Genomic DNA, 20,545 nt, shown 5'->3' with positions numbered 1-20,545 from the left:
CAAAGGGCCTTAATGTCAAGCTGCATAGGAAAGCTTTAGATAAACTATAACATTCTCCAAATACAATTGATAAATATGTCAAATGACTGACATAATACCACACGTATTTTGGCTCAAGGGCCTTCCTCCATGGTCAGTAATATACACTATTGCCATAAACAAGCCCACACATTCAGAAACCAATATTTATAATTATGGAAAGATGGCTTCCTTTCTTAATAACATAATAACATTCGATTTATATACCGCCCTTCAGGGCAACTTAATACCCACTCAGAGCAGTTTACAAAGCGTGTTATTATTATCCTCAAACCCAATCGTCCCCAAGCTCCACCCTCCGTATCTCCAGGAATTTCCCAATTTGCGGTTGGCAGCCCTAGCTCTTGCCCTCCTCAAATGCCATCCTTACCAGGCGCTGTCCCCAAATCTCCAGGTATTTCCCAAGCTGGAGTTGGCAAACCTGGAAAAGTGGCACCAGTTTACTGCTCTGATTCCATCGTAGCGCAGGAACTGGGTGTTGCACAACAAAACCAACATTCGATTTATATACTGTTATAAAACTGCTTTTAAAAATGATGAAAAGAGTTAGCCATGAGACCCCAAGAAACAACCATCTGTGATAATATGCTTGGAAAATTTCCCTGGTCTTCTCACATGAGTACTGAAAACAACACTTCAGGTAAAGAGGTGCCATGTTCGTTCTCAGCCGGCTCTGCACCATTGTTAGCGGAGTCAGTGTATGACTGCTTGACGGGAGGTTTCAATATTTGAATTTACCCAAATCTTGACACACGCACACTCGTATTACACCAATTTTACAGCAGCTTCACTGGCTCCCCGTGGAATTCCAGATCCGATTCAAGGTGTTCGTTTTGACCTTTAGAGCCCTAAACAGACTGGGACCAGCATACCTGAGGGCAGGGCTTTTTTTTCTGGGAAAAGAGGTGGTGGAACTCAGCGGGTTGCCCTCGGAGAAAATGGTCACATGGCTGGTGGCCCCGCCCCCTGATCTCAACTCCCCTCTGTCTGGAGATCAGGGGGCGGGGCCACTAGCCATGTGACCATTTTCAAGAGGTTCCGGAACTCCGTTCCCCCGTGTTCCCCCTGAAAAAAAGCCCTGCCTGAGAGACTGTCTCTTCCCATATGTGCCTCGTTCAGCAGGCAAGCAGTTATTGGTGATCCCTAGCCACAGGGAGTCTTGCTTGGCCTCGACCAGGGCCAGGGCCTTTTCGGTCCTGGCCCCAACCTGGTGGAACTCTCTGTCTGAGGACACCCGGGCCTGCCAAGATCTTGCATCATTTCGGTGGGTCTGCAAGACAGAGCTGTTCTGCCAGGCATATGGTTGAGGCCATTATTAGGACATCACTGAGCCTCCCACCAGTCTCCTGTACAGTGTGGGGCTATTTAGTTGTAGTGAATTGCTCCACATATATATCCAGTAGCATCTCATCTGTCCATTTTTCCTCCCTCTCTGTATATTGGGGGGCAGGAATGTGTAAGTGGCCATCTTGATTGATTGTTTTTGAAATGGCATTTTATGATGTGTTTTTGATTGTTGTACCCCGCCCTGAGCCCGCTTGCAGGGAGGGCGGGTTAAATATCGAATAAACTAAACGAAACACCTAGGAGATTAGGTTCAAACTGTTTTTATTGTGGAAACAGCACGATCCTGACACAGTCATTGCGTTACAACAAGCTCCAAGAATTTCCTCTTGCCTCCCTCTTAATAGACAGACCCGGCAGCTCTTAGCAGCAGTTTCTCCCAGTTACTGGATGACCGCCTTGGCAGACTCCACAACCCTGGTGATGGTTTGTGACACTTGATCTCTCAGGTCTTCGTTGAAGATCCGCTCAGGTAGCTGCCGGAGAAAATCCCTGCAATTTCAAAAGATTTAGAACTTAAGACAACCCTTTCAAGTCCATGGAAATTGAGCATTTTGTTCCAAACAGTGGCCATCCTAGGGTTGCCAGCGTCCAGGTGGTGGCTGGAGATCTCCCGGAATTACAACTGGTCTCCAGGCCACAGAGATCAGTTCCCCTGGAGAAAATGGCTACTTTGGGGGGTGGACTCTATGGAATTATGCCATGCCGAGGTCTTTTCCCTCCCCAAACCCCACTTTCTCCAAGTTTCTCCAGGTTTCACCCCCCAGATCTCCAGGAATTTCCCAACTTGGAGCTGGCAACTCTAAACCATCCCAATGGCTGCGGGAAGCTCCCGAAAAGCAGTGAACCAGAGGAATACTCTGAGAGTGAACGAGAGAGTACCCCATTCGAATCATCCTTCACGTGTTGCGAAGTTGTTTTTTTAGCAAATGTCACCCCTTCTGTCATGAAAGAGTAAAACTGACATTTGTGTTGAACAAACAGTTAGTTTACATAGGACCAATTAGGCATGGAGTAGGTTCTTCCTGCCAGAAAGCGGGAGGTGACCCTAAGATGGACTATTGGGTGATCAATTTTATTGGGGGGCAATTAGGCATTCCTGCGCCTACACAGGGATCAATTACAGAGTTAGTTGTAATTTGTGATGTAGGCATAGAAAGTAGTGAGAGTTACAAAAGAGAAAAAAAAGGAACAAATACGGAGTTGAGTTAAGCTGTTTGTTATTTTACTCTCCTTTATCCTACATTTGTAGTAAACTCTTTGTCTTAGAAGCTAAGCACACAAGTGTCTGTGCTGCTTATTTCTGCTGTGTATTATTTTTCATTCTGCTAAAATTTTCCAACAAAAGTCCACAAGGGCATTTGATCAGTCATGCTTTGGGAGTTCCATGCTTCAAGCGGGCCCAATTCAGAGAGGGACTGTGGTGTCTACAGGGCTTTTTTTCTGGGAAAAGAGGTGGTGGAACTCAAGACCGCACAATGACGTCACTTTGGGGTCAGCTGGAACAAGGGGGGAGTTTTTTAAAGTTTAAATTGCCCTTGGCGAAAATGGTCACATGGCCGGTGGCCCTGCCCCCTGCTCTCCAGACAGAGGGGAGTTTAGATTGCCCTCCGCGCCGCCAAGCACCACCAAGCGGCGCGGAGGGCAATCTAAACTCCCCTCTGTCTGGAGATCAGGGGGCGGGCCACCAGCCATGTGACCATTTTTAAGAGGTGCCGGAACTCCGTCCCACCACGTTCCTGCTGAAAAAAAGCCCCGGGTGTCTAGGAAGAAAGGGCTTAATCTCCGTCCCTGCTGTTTCTCAAACATGAAATAGCTGCTATTTACCCCACTGGGGGAAACTTATGTGTGTAGCCATCAGTAAATGCAAGTTTCCGTAGTGGGGCAAATAGTGGCCATGTAGAGTCTTTTCAGCTTAGGAATTCAGTGGGGGGGACCTCAACCCCCCCCCCCCACACACACACATGTCATGTTTCAATTGGATTCAGGCCCCAAGGATAGGTACAGGCTTGGATCCTGCAGAAATCCAGATGAGCCAGTTTGGTGTCGTGGTAAGAGCGGCAGGACTCTAATCTGGAGAACCAGGTTTGACTTCCCACTCCTCCACATGAAGCCAGCTAGGTGACCTTGGTAGGGTTGCCAGGCCCCCTTACCCTCCCAGCGGGAGAGGGGCGACCCAGCACTTACCTTCCTGGTTGATTGGGGACTCTCCTCGCACGCAGCCCCATGCCAGTGCAATGACATCACTTCTGGTTAATGGTGACATCACATAAGGCTGGGGAGCATGCACACACTTTGCTGTGGGCCAATATGGACCCTAAACAGGCTCAATTTGGCCCGTTTGAGGCCCAAATCACCCAGCTGCAAAGTGCAGGGATGTACAATGACATCAGTTAGGTTGTCGCGCCAGAACCGGGAGTGTGCCTGGGAGGGCTGTACCCCACCTTTCCCCCCATCAGCAATGTAATCAGTGGCAGGGGGCAAAAGGTGGGAGCAGGGGGTCCCCCACCCCGTGGGAACCAGATCCCTAGACCTTGGGTCAGTCACAGCTCTCTCTTGGCTGCCCAAGTTACTAGCACGCCCAGGAAGGAGCAATATTCTCAAAGACGGTTGCCACCCTCCAGGCGAGGCCTGGAAATCTCCCAGAATTACCACTGGTACCCAGTAGAAAAGAGCAAGAATCCAGTAGCACCTATAAAACTAGCAAACGTTGTGGACCAGTTCGTTACATAGGGTATGAGCTTTGATGAGCTCACATGTTCAGAGACTGCACTCCAGGCAAGTGTTTCTACCTGGGGTGTTTCCACCTCTCCCCAAGTTTCAAGACAATTCTCCTACCGGGCCTGGGTTGTATAGTCAGTCAGGGTGTCCTTCTTGAAGTATTCTGATATGTTTGGGAAATACCGAGCGAAGAACTGATCAATATGGGGGGATGCGGTCGCAGGTGCCTGTTCGCCCTCAGCTTCCCGTTTCACGACAGCACCTGTCAAAGGGTAGAGAAACTCGTGAGCAGGGGTCATTTCATTGAAAAAGAGCTGGAGGAACTCATTAGCATGGCTCATTAGCATATGCCACGCCCCTCGCCATCACTGGAAGTGCATCATTAGCATAACTGATTTGCATATGCCACACACCCTGACATCACCTCTCCTGGCTGTTTTGGACCCAATCCTGGCCATTCAAGGCCGAAATTGGGCCCAAAATGGCAAAAAAGGGGCTGAAAATGGCTGAAAAGGGGCCCAAAATGGTCAGGATCGGGCTGGGGCTGAGTGGGAGAGTGATCCACCACCTGTCAGAGGCCTGATCCGGGCCGTTTCGGCCCCAATTCAGGGTGAAATGGGCTCAAAATTGCCAAGAGTCAGGTGGGTGGGAGCACCTGACATGTGACCTCTTTGGGGAACTGCTGGAACTGCGTTCCCGTGCGTTCCCCCTCAAAATGAGCCCTGCTCGTGAGTAAGGGCTGCCATCCGATTACAGAACTGATGAATCGTCTGCCTTTGAACTGAACAATCTGTCAATAATTTTGGCTATGACCAAAACCAGGATAAGGGTGGGAGGCATTTGAACACATGAAGATGCTTTTACCTATCATGGTCAGTACCGTCTACTCTGCCCTTGACCATGGTCCTCTATGGGTACGGAATGGCAAATGAACTCATGAAGCTGCCTGTCTGAACCAACCCATCGGTCCATCATTGTCTACTCAGACTGGTGTTAGGCCAAACGACTTCTCTATATCTCCCCCAATCAGACACAGAGATCTGAATAGAGAGTGATTTATTTATTTCTCTATTGCAATAAGGAGACAATGCAGAGCACATTGGCATAAAATATGGGCTGCAAAGTTTTCATAGCTTTCGGTGACATCAAAACATCAGTGCAATTAATTATAAGGGCCAATTCCAGATGACTAACCTTAAGGCGCTTCATGCCGTCCTCTTCCGGACGACGCGCAAAACTCGCGCGAGGAAACGCGATTTTTCGCATTTTCCCCGTCGCGATCCGGAAGAGGACGGCATGAAGCGCCTTAAGGTTAGTCATCTGGAATCGGCCAAGGTGATTGGTTAACAGACCTTGTGCAGTGAGAAATTTTGCACACATGCGCAACTTTTAAAGTGCAGTTAGCTTCTGTTACAACACACATGTGTTGCTCTTATAAAATTGGTGATTGTTTTAAGCTCAAGATGGGTAGCCATGTTAGCCTGTCAGTAGCAGTAGAAAAGAGCAAGAGTCCAGTAGCACCTATAACAAAATCTTGTTTTGTTATAGATGCTACTTCTTGTTTCTATATTTACATAGATGTGGTATTTTAAATTGTTCTACGTAGTATTTTATGTTTTAAATGGTAATAATGGTTTGAATTGTGCAATGTGTTTTAAGCCTTGCTGTGATCCGCCCTGAGCCTGCTGGTGTGGGGAGGGCGGAGTATAAACGGAATAAATTAAATTAAATTAAAATTTGTAATAGGGTATGAGCTTTTGTGAGCCGGCTATTATCATTTGGCTTCTGTAATCACTCCACTCTCCGAGATATAAGGAAAGATGGACTTGCAGTCTAGCTGTATCTGAAGAAGTGAGCTGTGGCTCATGAAAGCTTATACCCTGACACAAATTTTGTTAGTCTTACAAGTGATACTGGACTCTTGCTCTTTTCTACTGTTTTAAGCTTGTTACTTTTGAGCATGATTTTTTCTTTCTGTTATCTTTTAAGCAGGGCCACAAATTCTTGCTGTCAGCATCTTGTTAGCTGAACAATGTTTCTTCAGTGCTATCATGAGCTGTAAGTTGCTTAGTGGAAACATATGGCTTGCTTGACTGAGCTTGGCCTGGGGATCACTGGCAGCAGTTTTCTAGGAGCTGATCTTTCAAATCACCTATTACCTGTTGTGGTTTTTTAAATGGGATATGCCGGGGATTGAACTTGGAACCTTGTGCATGCCAAGCAGATGTTCTATGCCTGAACCACAGCCCCTGCTCTGACTGGTAGAAGCTCTCCAGGGTCTTAGGTCCCATCACCTACCACCTGATTCTTTTAGCTAGAGATGCCAGGGCTTGAAGTTGGGACTTTCTGCATACCAAGATGGGCTGCTTCCACACACGTTGGATAATCCACTTTCAATACTCTTTAGTGAACATTTGGAACTGCTTTTCCATGTGTGGAACAAAAAATCCACTTCCAAAGGATTGCTAACGTGCATTGAAATTGCATTATTCTACGTGTGTGGAAATGGCTATGGTCTTCCACAGTCCCCATCACATTTGCGCACTAGCACTGAAAAGATTCTGGAGTTTATCTCAGGTGGAGAGGGGTTACGACAGTGTCCCTGCGTCCATCGACTTTTAAAAAATAATTAACCCACTCATACAGGACAACAAACAGATCTCTGTTTGCATTTGCCCTGGTTTCAGTAACACCAGTCTTCAGTCTGGGTTTCTGGGGGACGGGGAGTCCTGCCATCCTAACTGGAGGCAGATTACCTATGGGTCTTTTCCCTAGTGTTTACTCAGCAGTTTCATCTTGCAACTCTGGACTTGTGTAGAGAAATGCCCTTGTGGTTTCTGGAGTTAACTTTCTATGGGCTGCAGAGGGGAGGGGCGAGTTCTGGAGTGGAACGTGATGGGAGGGAGAGCGAGTCAGTCGGTGGAGGGGAGTTGGAAGTGGACCGTTGGCGGCTGGGGAGTTGAGGGAGAGATGGCTCTGAGGGGAGAGGTAGATCTAGTGTAACCCCAGGTATCAAAGGATCGGGCCTGCCCTACACAACATCTAATTAGGGCACGAGGGGGAGAGAGTAGGGGTTCCTGTTTAGGTTTTATTAGTCCTTCCGTTCACTGTTTATTTGCCTGTGTATAGTTAGCAGTTCAATAAATGAGTTTTGGAACTGATGACGGAGGAAAGCTCTTCTGTTCCACATAGTCCCCCAACTGCTAGGGCCCACTAGCAGAGGAGGGAGGTTAGGAGGATGCCCCGCCCCAACCAGGACCCCGTACAGGGACAGTGGTGGCAGCAACTACCCGGAGACAGGGAAGGGAGACAGCCCCTTCAGGTGCCTGGCCAGAGATGAAAAGGGAGGGGTAGGCAGAGCGGGGTCTACCAGTGGGAGGACAGGCCCCGTTTCGCCACAACTTGCATAAGAGCGGCCCTGCCATATCAGATCGAAGGTCCGTCTAGTACAAGCGGCATCTTGTATTCTCAGTGGCCAAATAGATGCCCCAATGGACCCCACAAGCAGGGCAGGGAGGCAAGCGCCACATCCTCCAGCAGCTGCCCAGCAACTCTGATTAAGGCCTGGTCTAGCCATGCAGCTAGGGTTGCCAGCCTCCAGGTGGGGCCTGGCTATCCCCCAGAATTCTAATTGATCTCCAAACAGTAGAGATCAGTTCCCTTGAAGACAATAGCTGCTTTGGAGGTTGGACTTTATGGCATTATACCCTGCTGAGGTCTTTCCCCAAACCCTGCCCTTCCTAGTGTTCACCCCCAAATCTCTAGGAATTTCCCGTCGAAGAGATGGCAACCCTACATGCAGCACAGCTGGCAGAGTGCAGATGTGGTGGCATGGACTGCACCACTTTAGACTGCAGGGGAGGTGCTTTGCCGTTGCCTTCTTCTGCACCAGGTCTTTTCTAGTGGTCTCTCATCCGAGTACCTGACCTTAAGCTTAGCTTCTGGGCTATTCAGGCTACATCATACCCTGGAATATTTTGTTAGCCTTTAAGGTGCTACTGGACTCAAATGTTGTTATCTTACTACAGACTAACATGGCTACCCACACCAAACTATCTTCTGGAGATGAGGTGACCAGTTGCACAATGGTATTCCAAAGGTAGCCACCAGGGCTTTTTTTCTGGGAAAAGAGGTGGTGGAACTCAGTGGGTTGCCCTTGAAGAAAATGGTCACATGGCTGGTGGCCCCGCCCCCTGATCTCCAGACAGAGGGGAGTTGAGATTGCCCTCTGCAGTGGTGCAGAGGGCAATCTCAACTCCCCTCTGTCTGGAGATCAGGGGGCGGGGCCACCAGCCATGTGACCATTTTCAAGAGGTTCCGGAACTCCGTTCCACCGTGTTCCAGCTGAAAAAAAGCCCTGGTAGCCACTCCACAAAACCAGACAAGGGCATTATGATACTGGCTGTGTTACTTCCAAGCCCTTTCCTCATCATTCCTTGTCAACATCGCTTGCAACTGGGAACAAAGGAGCTGCTGTTCTCCTCCAGTACCTTCTATGCAGTACAAGCTGACCAGCAGAATCGCCAGGGCAAACACCTTCATCTTGGCACCCTTCTGAGCGCTCCTAGACACTGAGGAGAAAACAGAACAAGGAAAGCTTGTGAGGAAGGGAGGAATGCAGAAGCCATCTTTCCATATATGGCAAATGCCCTTCGCTCAACTGTCCACCCTTCTCTTTGCCATAGGATTCAAGTCCAGTGGCTCCTTAGAGACCAACAAGATTTTCAGGGTGTCAGTTTTGAGAGTTCCTTCTTCATAGCAAACATCCCTCTAACTCGGCATCCTCAATTGGTTGGCTTACTGTGATTTTATCCAGCCTGTCTACAAAAGGTATCCTTTACAAATCAAGGTAGCATTGACTCTCGAAAGCCCATATCCTGAAAATCGCATTGGTCTCTAAGATGTCACTGGATTCAAATCCTGCTGTTCTACCGCAGACCAACACAGCCACCCACCTAAAACCATCTTTACCTAAACCATCATGAGAACTAGTTTAATTTTCGATGGTTGTTGTGGGTTCTCCGGGCTGTATTGCCGTGGTCTTGGCATTGTAGTTCCTGACAGGGTCTTTTGGTGCTACACCTCTGAAGATGCCAGCCACAGCTGCTGGCGAAACGTCAGGAACTACAATGCCAAAACCACGGCAATACAGCCCGGAAAACCCACAACAACCATTGTTCTCCGGCCGTGAAAGCCTTCGCCAATACATAGTTTAATTTTCCTTTTTGTCCAATGGGTCGATGCGATTCTTGGCATGCCAGTATCCATATCAGATAACAGTATATAATGAAAGGTGGAGAAAAGTCTCCTCGGCTCCAAAACTAGAAGGCAGTCCTTCCCAATTGATTTAGAAACACCGAAGTCTGGACTCAAGTTTTTCTGCTGGTGAGAAAGAAAGGAAGGGGTGCCCTTTAATACCCCTCTACATGCTGAACGTACAAAAAACCTTGGAAAATGTGGGATACAGCAGGAAAGGGAATTGGGTGAAATTCAGTTGAAAAAAAGCTGTCTAGATCCAACCCAGACAGATTCCCAACTGTCTACTTCAGATTGGAGGGGTGGGACTTCTTTGGTGATCTTCTGATAGCAGAAAAAGGATATCCCCAACATTTTTTTGAAGTGAACTTAAGTAAAGATGAAATATATATTTTTATGGCTATGAGGTAGGGAACAGGTAGTGGCCTGGAATGTGGATACAGCCCTTGAGCAACGCCACTCAGAATTTGAACAGGATTGGCACCACAGTGTGATTCCAGAAGAAGCTTGTGTGGGCTAGGGCCCACTTCTTCAGATGTTAGCAGCTGATGCTAGAATCAAACTGCATCAGTCTTCAAGGCGTCCCTAGCCTGCCATTTATTTTTCCTAAAACAAACCGAGACAGTTATCTCTCGGGGAGAATGTTCAGAATTTAAAGTTCCATCTCTACCATCCTCAGGCACACAAAACTCTCTTAAAAGGTTCCACAACTTTTCCCCTGCTACCTTTTTAGGGTTGCCAGCTCCAAGTTGGGAAATTCCTGGAGATCTGAGGGGTGAAAGCTGGAGAAACCAGGAGAAAGTGGGGTTTGGAGAGGGAAAGGACCTTCGCATGGCATAATTCCATAGAGTCCACCCCCAAAGTAGCCATTTTCTCCAGGAGAACTGATCTCTGTGGCCCGGAGACCAGTTGTAATTCCGGGAGATCTCCAGCCATTACCTGGAGGCTGGCAACCCTATACCTTTTACATCTGACCCGCACACACACTTTTGAGCATTTCTCTGGCGCCACCTCTTCAAAACCCACTTCAGCATCCTCCAAAATTTTGGGACTAACTGAATTGAAACAAAACCGTGGCTCTTGCAACTCCATTTCACACCCTCTTTCTTCCCCTCGGGAATCTTATCTTCATTTCCCCTCACTCTCTGTTGTGTCCCAGCACGATACAGATTCAAGTCCCTCTTCAGCCATGAAGCAATCCTAAACAGAGCTACTTCAGTCTAAGCCCATTGATTTCAAAGGGCTTAGACCGGAGTAACTCTGCTTTGGATTCCACTGTAAAAAAATCCTTGGTCCAGTCACTTAGCCTAGCCTAACTCACAGGGTTCCCATAATGACAAAGTGGCAGAAAGAAGATCCAAATACTTTACCTTGAAGAAGGATGGGATAAAAATCTAATGACAGAGTGGGGACTGCATTACCTTGTGCCTTTGTAATCTCACCTGGTTAGTTGGCTCTTCACGTTCTCATTTAATTTTGGATTCCTAGTTCTATTGCATAGGAATTGTCATTCAAATCTGTACTCCTAGTCTTATTGCATTGTTCATTCGACGTCCTACACTATATTATTAATTTCCCCCCCTCTCTTTCTGGACTCTGTAATCCATATTGAGTCTCAGAGCGAAAGGTGGGCTATAAAATAAGCTAAATAAACAAACTATGGGTATGATTTTGCTTGAATACTGGTAAATCACGCAATATACTGTGTGCTATTTTGCTAAACTAAAAATGGAAAAAAATAGTATGTATAAAAATACCTTTCCCTCTCTTTTCCAGACACAAAGGGATCCTGAAAATAGTTGACTATGAGACTCCCAAAGAGTCCATAATATCTCAGCAATATCATCAAACATAAACATAGAAAATATTTAAGCAGTAAAGCACATTGTGTCCGGATATTTTCTCTCTCACACACCTTTTTTCCCCACTTTAATGCACCATCGTTTTCCTCCCTACCTGCCCACTTTCTCCCCTCCCTTGATAACAGACAGTCATTAAACTGGTGCGGCCAATATGTGCATATGCCAGGACTTAACTTGGCACGGGAATCTGCGTTTTCCAATCTGGTAAGTTTTTCGAATCCAGACCTTCATCCCAAAACCCATGAAATTAAAAAAAAAATGTCTGTGACTCGGAGGGACGTGTGCACATCAGAGTGCACTTTCCCTCCTCACTGAGTAACCCCAGAGAGTCTCTGACTCTCCACAGATTAGCTGTCACTGTGAAGGATTTTCTAAGCCGCTGCATCAGTTGGATTTCTGCCTGTCAGGCACTCCATAAAGTCACAGAATTTCTTTCCATTAGGAAGAAGGAATGCAAAGTCTGTTGCCTTCTCCATTTTTTAAAACATAAATTATTTCATCCTTACCCAAGAAATCCAGAAAAGGAGCTAGTCAGGAGAAAAGTGGTTTTTTACCAAGGGCTGCTGTTTCTTATATACCAGAGGGCAGGGACAGCTGGTTTCACCTGGTTTGTTCCACCTGTTTATTTGGTGTAGATTTGGCCTGCCTCTCCCTCCCCGCAATTTTCTGGCTCTGAATATTTTGCTTACGTGATATACAACTGCTAACAGAGACACTTCCTGGGCAAATAAGTTTGGGGTCTAAGGGTCAAGTTCCCCCCCTCACCACAGCGATAAGACAGGGCAGGAAAATTACAGCAGCTTCAGGGGTGGAAGGGGTGATGTGGCCTGCAGGGCCATTATAATATCCATCCTCGGCACTGCTGCGTTTAGCAGGTTGTGTCCAGTTTGGGTCACCCTCCCTCCGCCTCAGGAAGGATCCTGGTGAAGAGGTAGAAAAAGGACAAGTGGTTAAGACTGGACAAGAGGTCAGAGCATCTTCTCTACAAGGAACAGCTAACATGTTCTGGACTTTTTGGTTAATGGGGAAAAGATGGCTGAGGACAGGGGATGTGTGGTTTATTAAAAAAAAACTTGTACAAGGGGCAACAACTTTGTATCATAAATTTCTGAAATTAGAACTTTGATGCAATAGAACTATATTGTATGGATCTATATCACTTCTTAAGCTTTGAATACTCTAGTCTCACAAAGATAAAGAAATATGTACACTTAAGGAAAGAAAAATGTCACAATAATGTAATATTTATGCTGTTCCGGTATAATAATGTTTATCACATGCATTGTTAAATTATGCTTTTTTATTGTACATATGTTTATTAGATTGCTGAGAATAAAAGTTTATTTAAAAAAAAAACTTGGAGGTTTCTGAAACGATGCATATTGGGGAGAAAGCAGACAAATCTTTTTCTCTTGACCATATAATATTGGGACATCCAGATGGCGGTAGTTCAGGCTAGAAAAAACTCTGATGTTCATACTACTTGTATGTAGCTTGTGGAACTCACAGCCTCAAGATGGAGCAGGAAAGATCTACCTACAGCCATGATAGTTCAACGAATCCTCTTTGTTCACAGATGAGACCTCTCTTTCTGTCTTTCTCTCTCAATACTAAATTGAATGCTGGTTGCCTTTAAATGCCCCAAGCCATTGGGCATTGTTGGAGATGGGCAGGAGTCATTTCAGCTGCAGGAACTCATTAGCACAACTCATTTGCATATGCCACGCCCCTCGACAGCACCAGAAGTGTGTTATTAGCATAGCTGATTTGCATATGCCCCACCCCCTGACATCACCTATCCTGGCTGTTTTGGACAAATGGCAAAAATGGGCTGAAAATGGCTGAAAATGGGCCCCAAATGGTCAGCATTGGGCCGCTGCTGAGAGGGAGAGTGATCCACCACTCATCAGAGGCCCGATCTCGGCCGTTTCAGGACCAATCCTGGCTGTTTTGGGCTTGATCCTGGCCATTTGGGGCCCCGAATTGCGCGAAACGGGCCCAAAATGGCCAAAAATCAGGTGGGCAGGGCCACCTGACATGTGACCTTTTTGGAGAACTATCAGAATTGCGTCCCCTGCATGTTCCTCCTCAAAATGAGCCCTGGAGATGGGATGTTGGATTGGATAGATCTGTGATCTTAGAGTGTCTCTGCACAAGACACCTTACACGGGGATGCTCAAGTGTCTTACTTTCTGTGCAGTCTTATATTCAAGTGTACTCTGTCTCCCTAGCAGCGCATGTATATCCACAATGGGAGAACAAGTGTAAGATTTTTTCACTTGAAAATCACACCACGCTGCACAGCGTGGAGGGCAATCTAAACAACCCTCTGTCTGGAGATCAGGGGGCGGGGCCACCGGCCATGTGACCATTTTCAAGAGGTTCCGGAACTCCGTTCCACCGCCTTCCAGCTGGAAAAAAGCCCTGGTGTTGAGACTCTCAGCTAGCTAGCTTGCTCCCATATCCCACTGTTCAAAACACACATTTGACTTTCTAGCATATGACAAGTTCCGTCTCTTGATGATGGTAGAGACACCTTGCCTGAATTTTCTGCTGTCATTTAAAAAAAAACCCAAGTGTTCTAGCCCTTTTCTGTACTGAGGATATAAGGAGAAAACATTCAAACAATATTCAGCCCATGTGCACAGTAAAATAAAATTTGCTGTTACCTTCCAGGACCCTCGCTGTGGAATGCGAAGGCAGGGGGATGATATGCATAGTATCTGGTTATTAATAATACTGGCCTCCCTTACAGGACTGTTGTAGGTATAGTACTTTGAAGCGTCACATAAAAACGAATTTCTCCTCTTCTGCCTTTTAGATGGCCATTAAACGCACAGGGGCTCTGTTCAGCAAAAATGGGGGCCACCCTACATCAATGCTCCTGTATCATTCTTTTTTATTTCCCTAAAAGAAAAGTGAAGCTTCTTGCAGTGCTTTGTCTCCATACTAAGAAATAGCTTCACCTACTTGTGCATGTCAGGCTACTGTTAAAGGCAGAGAAGCCAGAGCCTAGAAAGAAGTTGGCAACACCCTTTATCATTCTTGCTGCTTACATAAATCGAGCTTTGCAAACTGGCTCTCATTTAGCACAGTCTCTTATTTGGAATCAACGAATGGCTTGCAGTTCAGGCCTTACAAACACGGAGTGATTCTTCCAAGTTTCTGTGAGCCAAGCTACAAGTGACGAACTACACTTGCCTGGCAAGTGAAACAGACTCACGTGTATTCCTCCCTGTTCACTTGCCATTCACTTGCTCTCCACTTGATCAAGTGAAGAGCAAGGGAATGGCAAGTGAACAGGGAGGAATACACGTGAGTCTGTTCACTTGCCAGGCAAGTGTCATTCATCACTTGTAGCTTGGCTCTGACTGAGTTGACACCTGCTGAATAGCTTGGCTTGACTTTAGCAGCAAATGGGTCAGCAGGAACCAGCCCCTTTTCATCAGGCTGAAGCAAGGCACCAATGAAAAACTTGGCAACTTCTGACCTCCTCTCCTGCAGACATCCCAAAAGGTCTTGCCAGCTCACAGCTTGCAGTGGGGTTTGTAAGCAGAAGGGTGAAGGACAGTGCTTGCATTTAATCTTATCGCTGGACATTAACCTCCAACAAGTCAGAAGCGGGGAGAGAAACAGGGAAATTGAGTCAGCAAGAAAAAAAGAGTCCAAGGGGTAAAAAAACACCTCTTAAGCCTTTCCAGTGGCCAAAGCCTATGGGTGAAACATTCTAACAACGTTCTATTCCCCTCCAAAGGGGGGAAAGTCAATTTCATCGATTTGATTTCCCCCCTCCCCTTTCGACCTTAGAAAGTCTTTTCCTAAGGAGGCCTTAAATTTCCCTGAACGTTTTCCTTATGCGTTCAGTACAGAAAATGGCAAGAAACTTTGTATTTTCTTTATTAATGAAAGCAGAAAAAAAAAGTCAGGGAAGGCTGCCCTGATTTGAGTAGCCAGATCTCATCAGCGCTTGAAAGCTAAAGAGGGTTAGTACTTAGTACTTGGAAGAGATCACCAAGAAAGCTCAGGGTTGCTATGCAGAGACAGGCCATGGCAAACCACCTCTGAATGTCTCTGTCCTTGAAAGCTGTTTGGGTCACTGTAAGCCTGCTTTGACTTGATGGCACTTTATACTTTACACCAGGGCTCATTTCGAGGGGGAACGCACAGGAAAGCAGTTCCGGCAGTTCCCCAAAGAGGTCACATGTCAGGTGGCCCCGCCCATCTCAGCCATTTTGGGCCCATTTCAGCCTGGATTGGGGCCGAAATGGCCCGGATCGGACCTCCAACAGGAGGTGGTAGGGTTGCCAGCCCCCAGGTAGTGGCTGGAGATCTCCCGGAATTACAACTGGTCTCCAGGCCACAGAGATCAGTTCACCTGGAGAAAATGGCTACTTTGCGGGGTGGACTCTATTGAATTATGCCATTTCAAGGTCCTTTCCCTCCCCAAACCCCACTTTCTCCAGGTTTCACCCCCAAGATCTCCAGGAATTTCCCAACTTGGAGCCAGCAACCCTAGGTGGTGGATCACTCTCCCACTCAGCAGCGGCCCGATCCTGACCATTTTGGGCCCCTTTTTGGCCATTTTGGGCCCAATTTCGGCCCTGAATGGCCAGGATTGGGTCCAAAACAGCCATAGGTGATGTCAGGGGGTGTGGCATATGCAAATCAGTTATGCTAATAACACACTTCTGGTGATGGCAAGGGGCGTGGCATATGCTAACGAGTTATGCTAATGAGTTCCTCCTGCTCTTTTGCTACAAAATGACCCCTGCTTTACACACTCTTCTTTATTCAGGGCAAGGGGCTTTGAAAAAGTTTCCTACTTACTGTCGCCGAGAGACAGTATAGTGTAGGGGTTAGAGTGTCAGACAAGGATCTGGCAGATCCAGGTTCGAATCCCCACTCTGTCATGGAAGCTCACTGGTGTCAATTACACACTCTCAGCCTAACCTACATACATTGGCTGGCGACTGATCTGCTACAAAATATTGAATTCTTTATCAGCCTTAGTAAAGAGAACAAGTCAGGACAGATACTGAAAACACTGCAGGTTTTGCAGGGTGGATGTTAACAAAACTGATGGCCAAGTTGCATCCCGACACACATGGTCGTTTCAGATTAGGAACCAGGGCTCATTTCGAGGGGGAACGCGCAGGAACGCAGTTCTGGCAGTTCCTCAAAGAGGTCACATGTCAGGTGGCTCCACCCACCTGACTCTCGGCCATTTTGGGCCCGTTTCAGCCTGGATTGGGGCCGAAACAGCCCGGATTGGGCCTCTTGACGGGTGGTGGATTACTCTCCCACTCAGCAGCGGCCCAATCCTGACCATTTGTGGGGTCCGTTTTTGGCCATTTTCAGCCCCTTTTCGCCATTTTGGGCCCAATTCTGGCCCTGAATGGCCACGATTGGTCCAAAACAGCCAGGATAGGTGATGTCAGGGGGTGTGGCACATGCAAATCAGTTATGCCAATGACACACTTCCAGTGATGTCAAGGTGTGTGGCATACGCTAATGAGTTATGCTTATGAGTTATGCTAATGAGTTCCTCCAGCTCTTTTTCTACGAAATGACCCGTTAGGAACACATCATACGGGGAGAGGGAGCTTAAGCATGTGCGCACGCACCCCTCCCTACTGCACCCCACCCCATTTTCTTGACTGGCAACAGGCCCAGGGGGGCACGATTTGCTCCACTAGGTAATCTTACACGTAGCCCATCAGTTCATGAAAGTTACCCATTGGGGAAAACAGCAGAGTCCCAGGAGCCACTTTAGGTTGAGAGAAATGGTGCAGCCCCTTATTCCTATGTGCTGTGGACTTCGTGCAAATCAGCCCTTAAGCGCTGTGAATCCACCAAGATCCCTCAGCGCATGTCTTGTTGAAAGGACCTGTGGGCAGGCATGTTGGAAAAACTAGGACTCTGTAATGTGTGACTTGACGTGAGAGTTTGGGAGAATACAGGTTGAATCCCCACTCAGCGGAAGATTACTGGTTGACTTTGGGCTGGTCACACCCTCTCAGCCTAACCTACCTCACAGGGTTGTTGCTGTGAGGATAAAATGGAAGAAAGGTGAACAATGTTGTATGCTGCTTTGGGATGAAAAGTGGAGTAAATATCTACAGAAATGAATACACTCAGTTTTCTATATGTCTGTTGGCACGATCCAGATGTTCTTATCACTAGAAACCACAGAGTGGGACAAAAGTGAAGAAGAGGAGGAAGGAGGGATGGAGGTGGGGGGGGGGGAACCTCCTTTTGTTTTGCCCTCAAGTTCTGGGGAAACTGTCACAAGTCGCTGGGTTAGCAGCTTTTGAGAGATCATCTATGGCTGTGGTGGACTCTCAGGCAGTGTCTTCCGTCATTGGAAGCGCGCAATCACATGCCACTGTGTTTGGAGAGTCACCGGGTGCTTTTTAAGTCCAAAAGGTTTAGTTATGTAATCACCACTTCCACAATATTTGGACAAAGCAGAACACCTGACACTCACCCCACTCTCCATGCCTGCCGCCAACAGGAATCCAGTAGAAAAGCTTTAGTTCACCTTTGTTTCTTTCCTAGAAACGACACATACACACACACACAAGCCACCAAATTTTCACAGCAGAAATCAACAGAATGATACTGAATTATCAAGTCAAATGAATCTAGGGATCTGTGATCTTCCACCTTGGGTGCCCTGTTGGGGGGTATGTGCAGGGGTCATTTCGTAGAAAAAGAGCTGGAGGAACTCATTAGCATAACTCAGTAGCATATGCTATGACCCTTGCCAGCACCGGGGCGGCGTGTCATTAGCATAACTGATTTGCATATGCCACACCCCTGACCTCACCTATCCTGGCTGTTTTGGACCCAATCCTGGCCATTCAGGGCCGAAAATGGCAAAAAGGGGCTGAAAATGGCTGAAAAGGGACCCACGTGGGAGAGTGATCCACCACCTGTCAGAGGCCCGATCCGAGCCGTTTCGGTCCCAATCCAGGTTAAAAACAGGCCCCAAATGGCTGAGCCAGGTGGGCGGGGCCACCTGTCATGTGACCCTCTTCGGGGAACTGCCAGAACTGCGTATCCTGCGCACGCGCGCGCGCGCGCGTACACTATATTAACAGTTTCAGGGAGGTAGATGTGTTGGTGTCTGCAGTAGAACCAACAGGTTTTGTGCGCAAGTGGCTCCTTAGAGACCCAAAAGATTTTCAAGGTATAAGATTTTCAGAGCCAGAGCAGTCAGAAGAAGTGAGCTTTGACTCTTAAAAGCTTATACACTGAAAAACTTGTTGGTCTCTAAAGTGCCACTGGACTCAAATTCTCCTACCCTGAAAATCTTGTTCCTCTGTAAGGTGCCACTGCACTCAGATTCTGCTGTTTTACCTGCAGCCCAACACAGCTACCTACCTAAAACTATATTCACAGATGCATGCGGTGTGCATATCTTTGTGATATTTTTGAGCTAAAAGCTGCCTCCCAAAGTCTTCTTCAGATTAGTCTCATGAACCCAATAGAAATGGCATCATTCATTAAAAGTATTCTTTAGGGAGGGATTCTTAGTTGCAAGTTAGGGGCCAACCTCCAGGTAGGTCCTGGAGCGCTCCCAGAATGACAGCTGATTTCCAGATTGCAGAGATCTGGGAAAAACAAGGACTGCTAAATGTTCAACTTAGTGTGATTCAAATGGAAAATAGGTATATATTCTTACTCTATAGATGTTAGTTTCTTTCTTTTCTCCCCCCCTTTTTTAGTTTTTTATCTGCTCTTCTGTTTTTCCTTAACTTCTTTGTTTCTTTTCTCCTCCTATCTTTCATTCTGTTTTTTCTCATTTCTTTTTTATTGTGTGTTTTATAAATATGTTGAAAATTTTATAAAAGCTTATTTTTAAAAAAATGATGCTTTGGAGGATGGATTCCGTCATTACACGCCGCTGAAGTCCCTCTCCTCCCAAACCCTTCCTTCCCTAGGCTGCACCCTAAGTCTCCAGGGTTTTCCTAACCTGGAGTTGGCAACCCTAGTTGCAATGGACCGTGGAGGCCTGCCTGGACTGCTTACTGGACCGACAATCTCAGCAATGGTGGTTGGAAGTTGGAAAGGAAAGGGCATGGGGGCTGGGCCCAGGAGAGGAGTCTGGCTGCCCTCTCATGCCGTCATGGGCGGCAGATTTGGATACAAAAGTTGCCATTGGTTTGGCCTAAAGCTACAGAGGTCAGGGCCCCTGGACTTGGAACAGTTGTGTATGCGAAGGAGGCAACGGCAAGAGAAATTTGCAGAGGTGGACAGATCCTAAGCAATGATTTGCTAGTTGCATGCATTCAGAATGGAGAGCTCTGGAGAACTGAAAAGACTGCACACTGTTTTGTGCCAGTTGGCTTGGCATCTGGTTCTGGAATGCAGTTCTGAATGCCAGTTGCTACTGGTGTGCGTGTGTGTGTCCCTTCCCAGGGACATCTGACAGCTGAGTAAACATTCTTTGGGACTTCTTTGGCCCAAAGTCAACCAGTTTACTGAGTGGGAATTTGAACACAGCTTCCCCCCCTTGCAATCTAACCCCTTTGCCACGCAGACCCACAATGCAAACCTAAACAGTTACTCCAGTCTGAACCCATTGACTTTAATGGGCTTAGACTGGTGTAACTCTGCCTAGGATTGCACTGTCAGAGTTATAGGCACACTTACTCAGGAGTATGCCCTACCAAATTCACTTGGCTAGGCTTTTAAATAATCCGGCACAGGATCAGGTCAGACAATACTGATTTTGTCCAGCACTCTGAGTGGGGTACTAATCTGTCTAGAAGAGTGATATATAAGCACAGTTGTTATTGTTGTTGTTAACATTATGCCAAGAGTTACAAACAATGCTCTTGGAGGGGGGTTATGCATGTTTACTCAGAAGGAAGTTACAGAGGTTCAATGGGACTTTCTCCCAAAGTAAGAGAATTGATGCTTGCGGTTGTTATATTTTGCAGGACATACATGACTGGGCATAGGGTTGCTAAGTCCAGACTGGGAAATTCCTGGAGATTTTGTGGATGGTGACTGGGGACAGCGAGATTTGAGGAGGGGAGGGAGCTCAGCGGGGTCGTACAGTCCACCCTCCAAAGCAGCCATTTTCTCCAGGGAAACTACGTTGAACCATAGTGGTTACGTCCCTACAAGCTAAAATGACAAAACTGAGGCTATCGTACTTTGGTCACATCATGAGAAGGCAAGACCCTCTTGAAAAGTTTACAATGTTAGGAAAAGTGGAAGGCAGTAGGAAAAGAGGAAGACCTAAAATGAGATGGCTGGACTCAATAAAAGAAGCCACATTCTCCAGCTTGCAAGATGGGACATTTTGGAGG

At 47.0% G+C, this 20,545-nt stretch overlaps 1 protein-coding gene and 1 long non-coding RNA gene across 2 annotated transcripts; both read right to left on the bottom strand.

Annotated features, from left to right (window-relative positions):
• Positions 1-1,630: 1,630 nt before the first annotated feature.
• On the bottom strand, positions 1,631-11,832 carry LOC129341139 (apolipoprotein A-II-like). Its single transcript, XM_054996131.1, has 4 exons — positions 11,729-11,832; positions 8,595-8,675; positions 4,222-4,366; positions 1,631-1,875 (listed from the first exon to the last, which is right to left on the bottom strand). Exons 2-4 carry the CDS (start codon positions 8,644-8,646, stop codon positions 1,767-1,769), a joined length of 306 nt encoding a protein of 101 aa, XP_054852106.1. The 5' UTR covers positions 8,647-8,675; positions 11,729-11,832; the 3' UTR covers positions 1,631-1,766.
• An 80-nt stretch (positions 11,833-11,912) lies between these two features.
• On the bottom strand, positions 11,913-19,284 carry LOC129341145 (uncharacterized). Its single transcript, XR_008598097.1, has 3 exons — positions 19,201-19,284; positions 17,710-17,776; positions 11,913-12,142 (listed from the first exon to the last, which is right to left on the bottom strand). It is a non-coding gene; the product is annotated as an uncharacterized LOC129341145 (long non-coding RNA).
• Between the last annotated feature and the right edge of the window lie 1,261 nt (positions 19,285-20,545).

This window comes from Eublepharis macularius, chromosome 1 (assembly GCF_028583425.1).
Source record: "Eublepharis macularius isolate TG4126 chromosome 1, MPM_Emac_v1.0, whole genome shotgun sequence".
Classification (NCBI taxonomy): Eukaryota; Metazoa; Chordata; class Lepidosauria; order Squamata; family Eublepharidae; genus Eublepharis; species Eublepharis macularius.
This window is presented reverse-complemented; position numbering and strand designations above follow the sequence as displayed.

Bases quoted from the DNA above. Each gene is read 5' to 3' on its own strand.
- LOC129341139 (XM_054996131.1), bottom strand. From the start codon at position 8,646: ATGAAGGTGTTTGCCCTGGCGATTCTGCTGGTCAGCTTGTACTGCATA. The intron at 4,367-8,594 runs GTACTGGAGGAG...ACCCTTTGACAG, and splicing joins CAGCTTGTACTGCATAGAAG to GTGCTGTCGTGAAACGGGAA. The intron at 1,876-4,221 runs GTAGGAGAATTG...TTGAAATTGCAG, and splicing joins GACTATACAACCCAGGCCCG to GGATTTTCTCCGGCAGCTAC.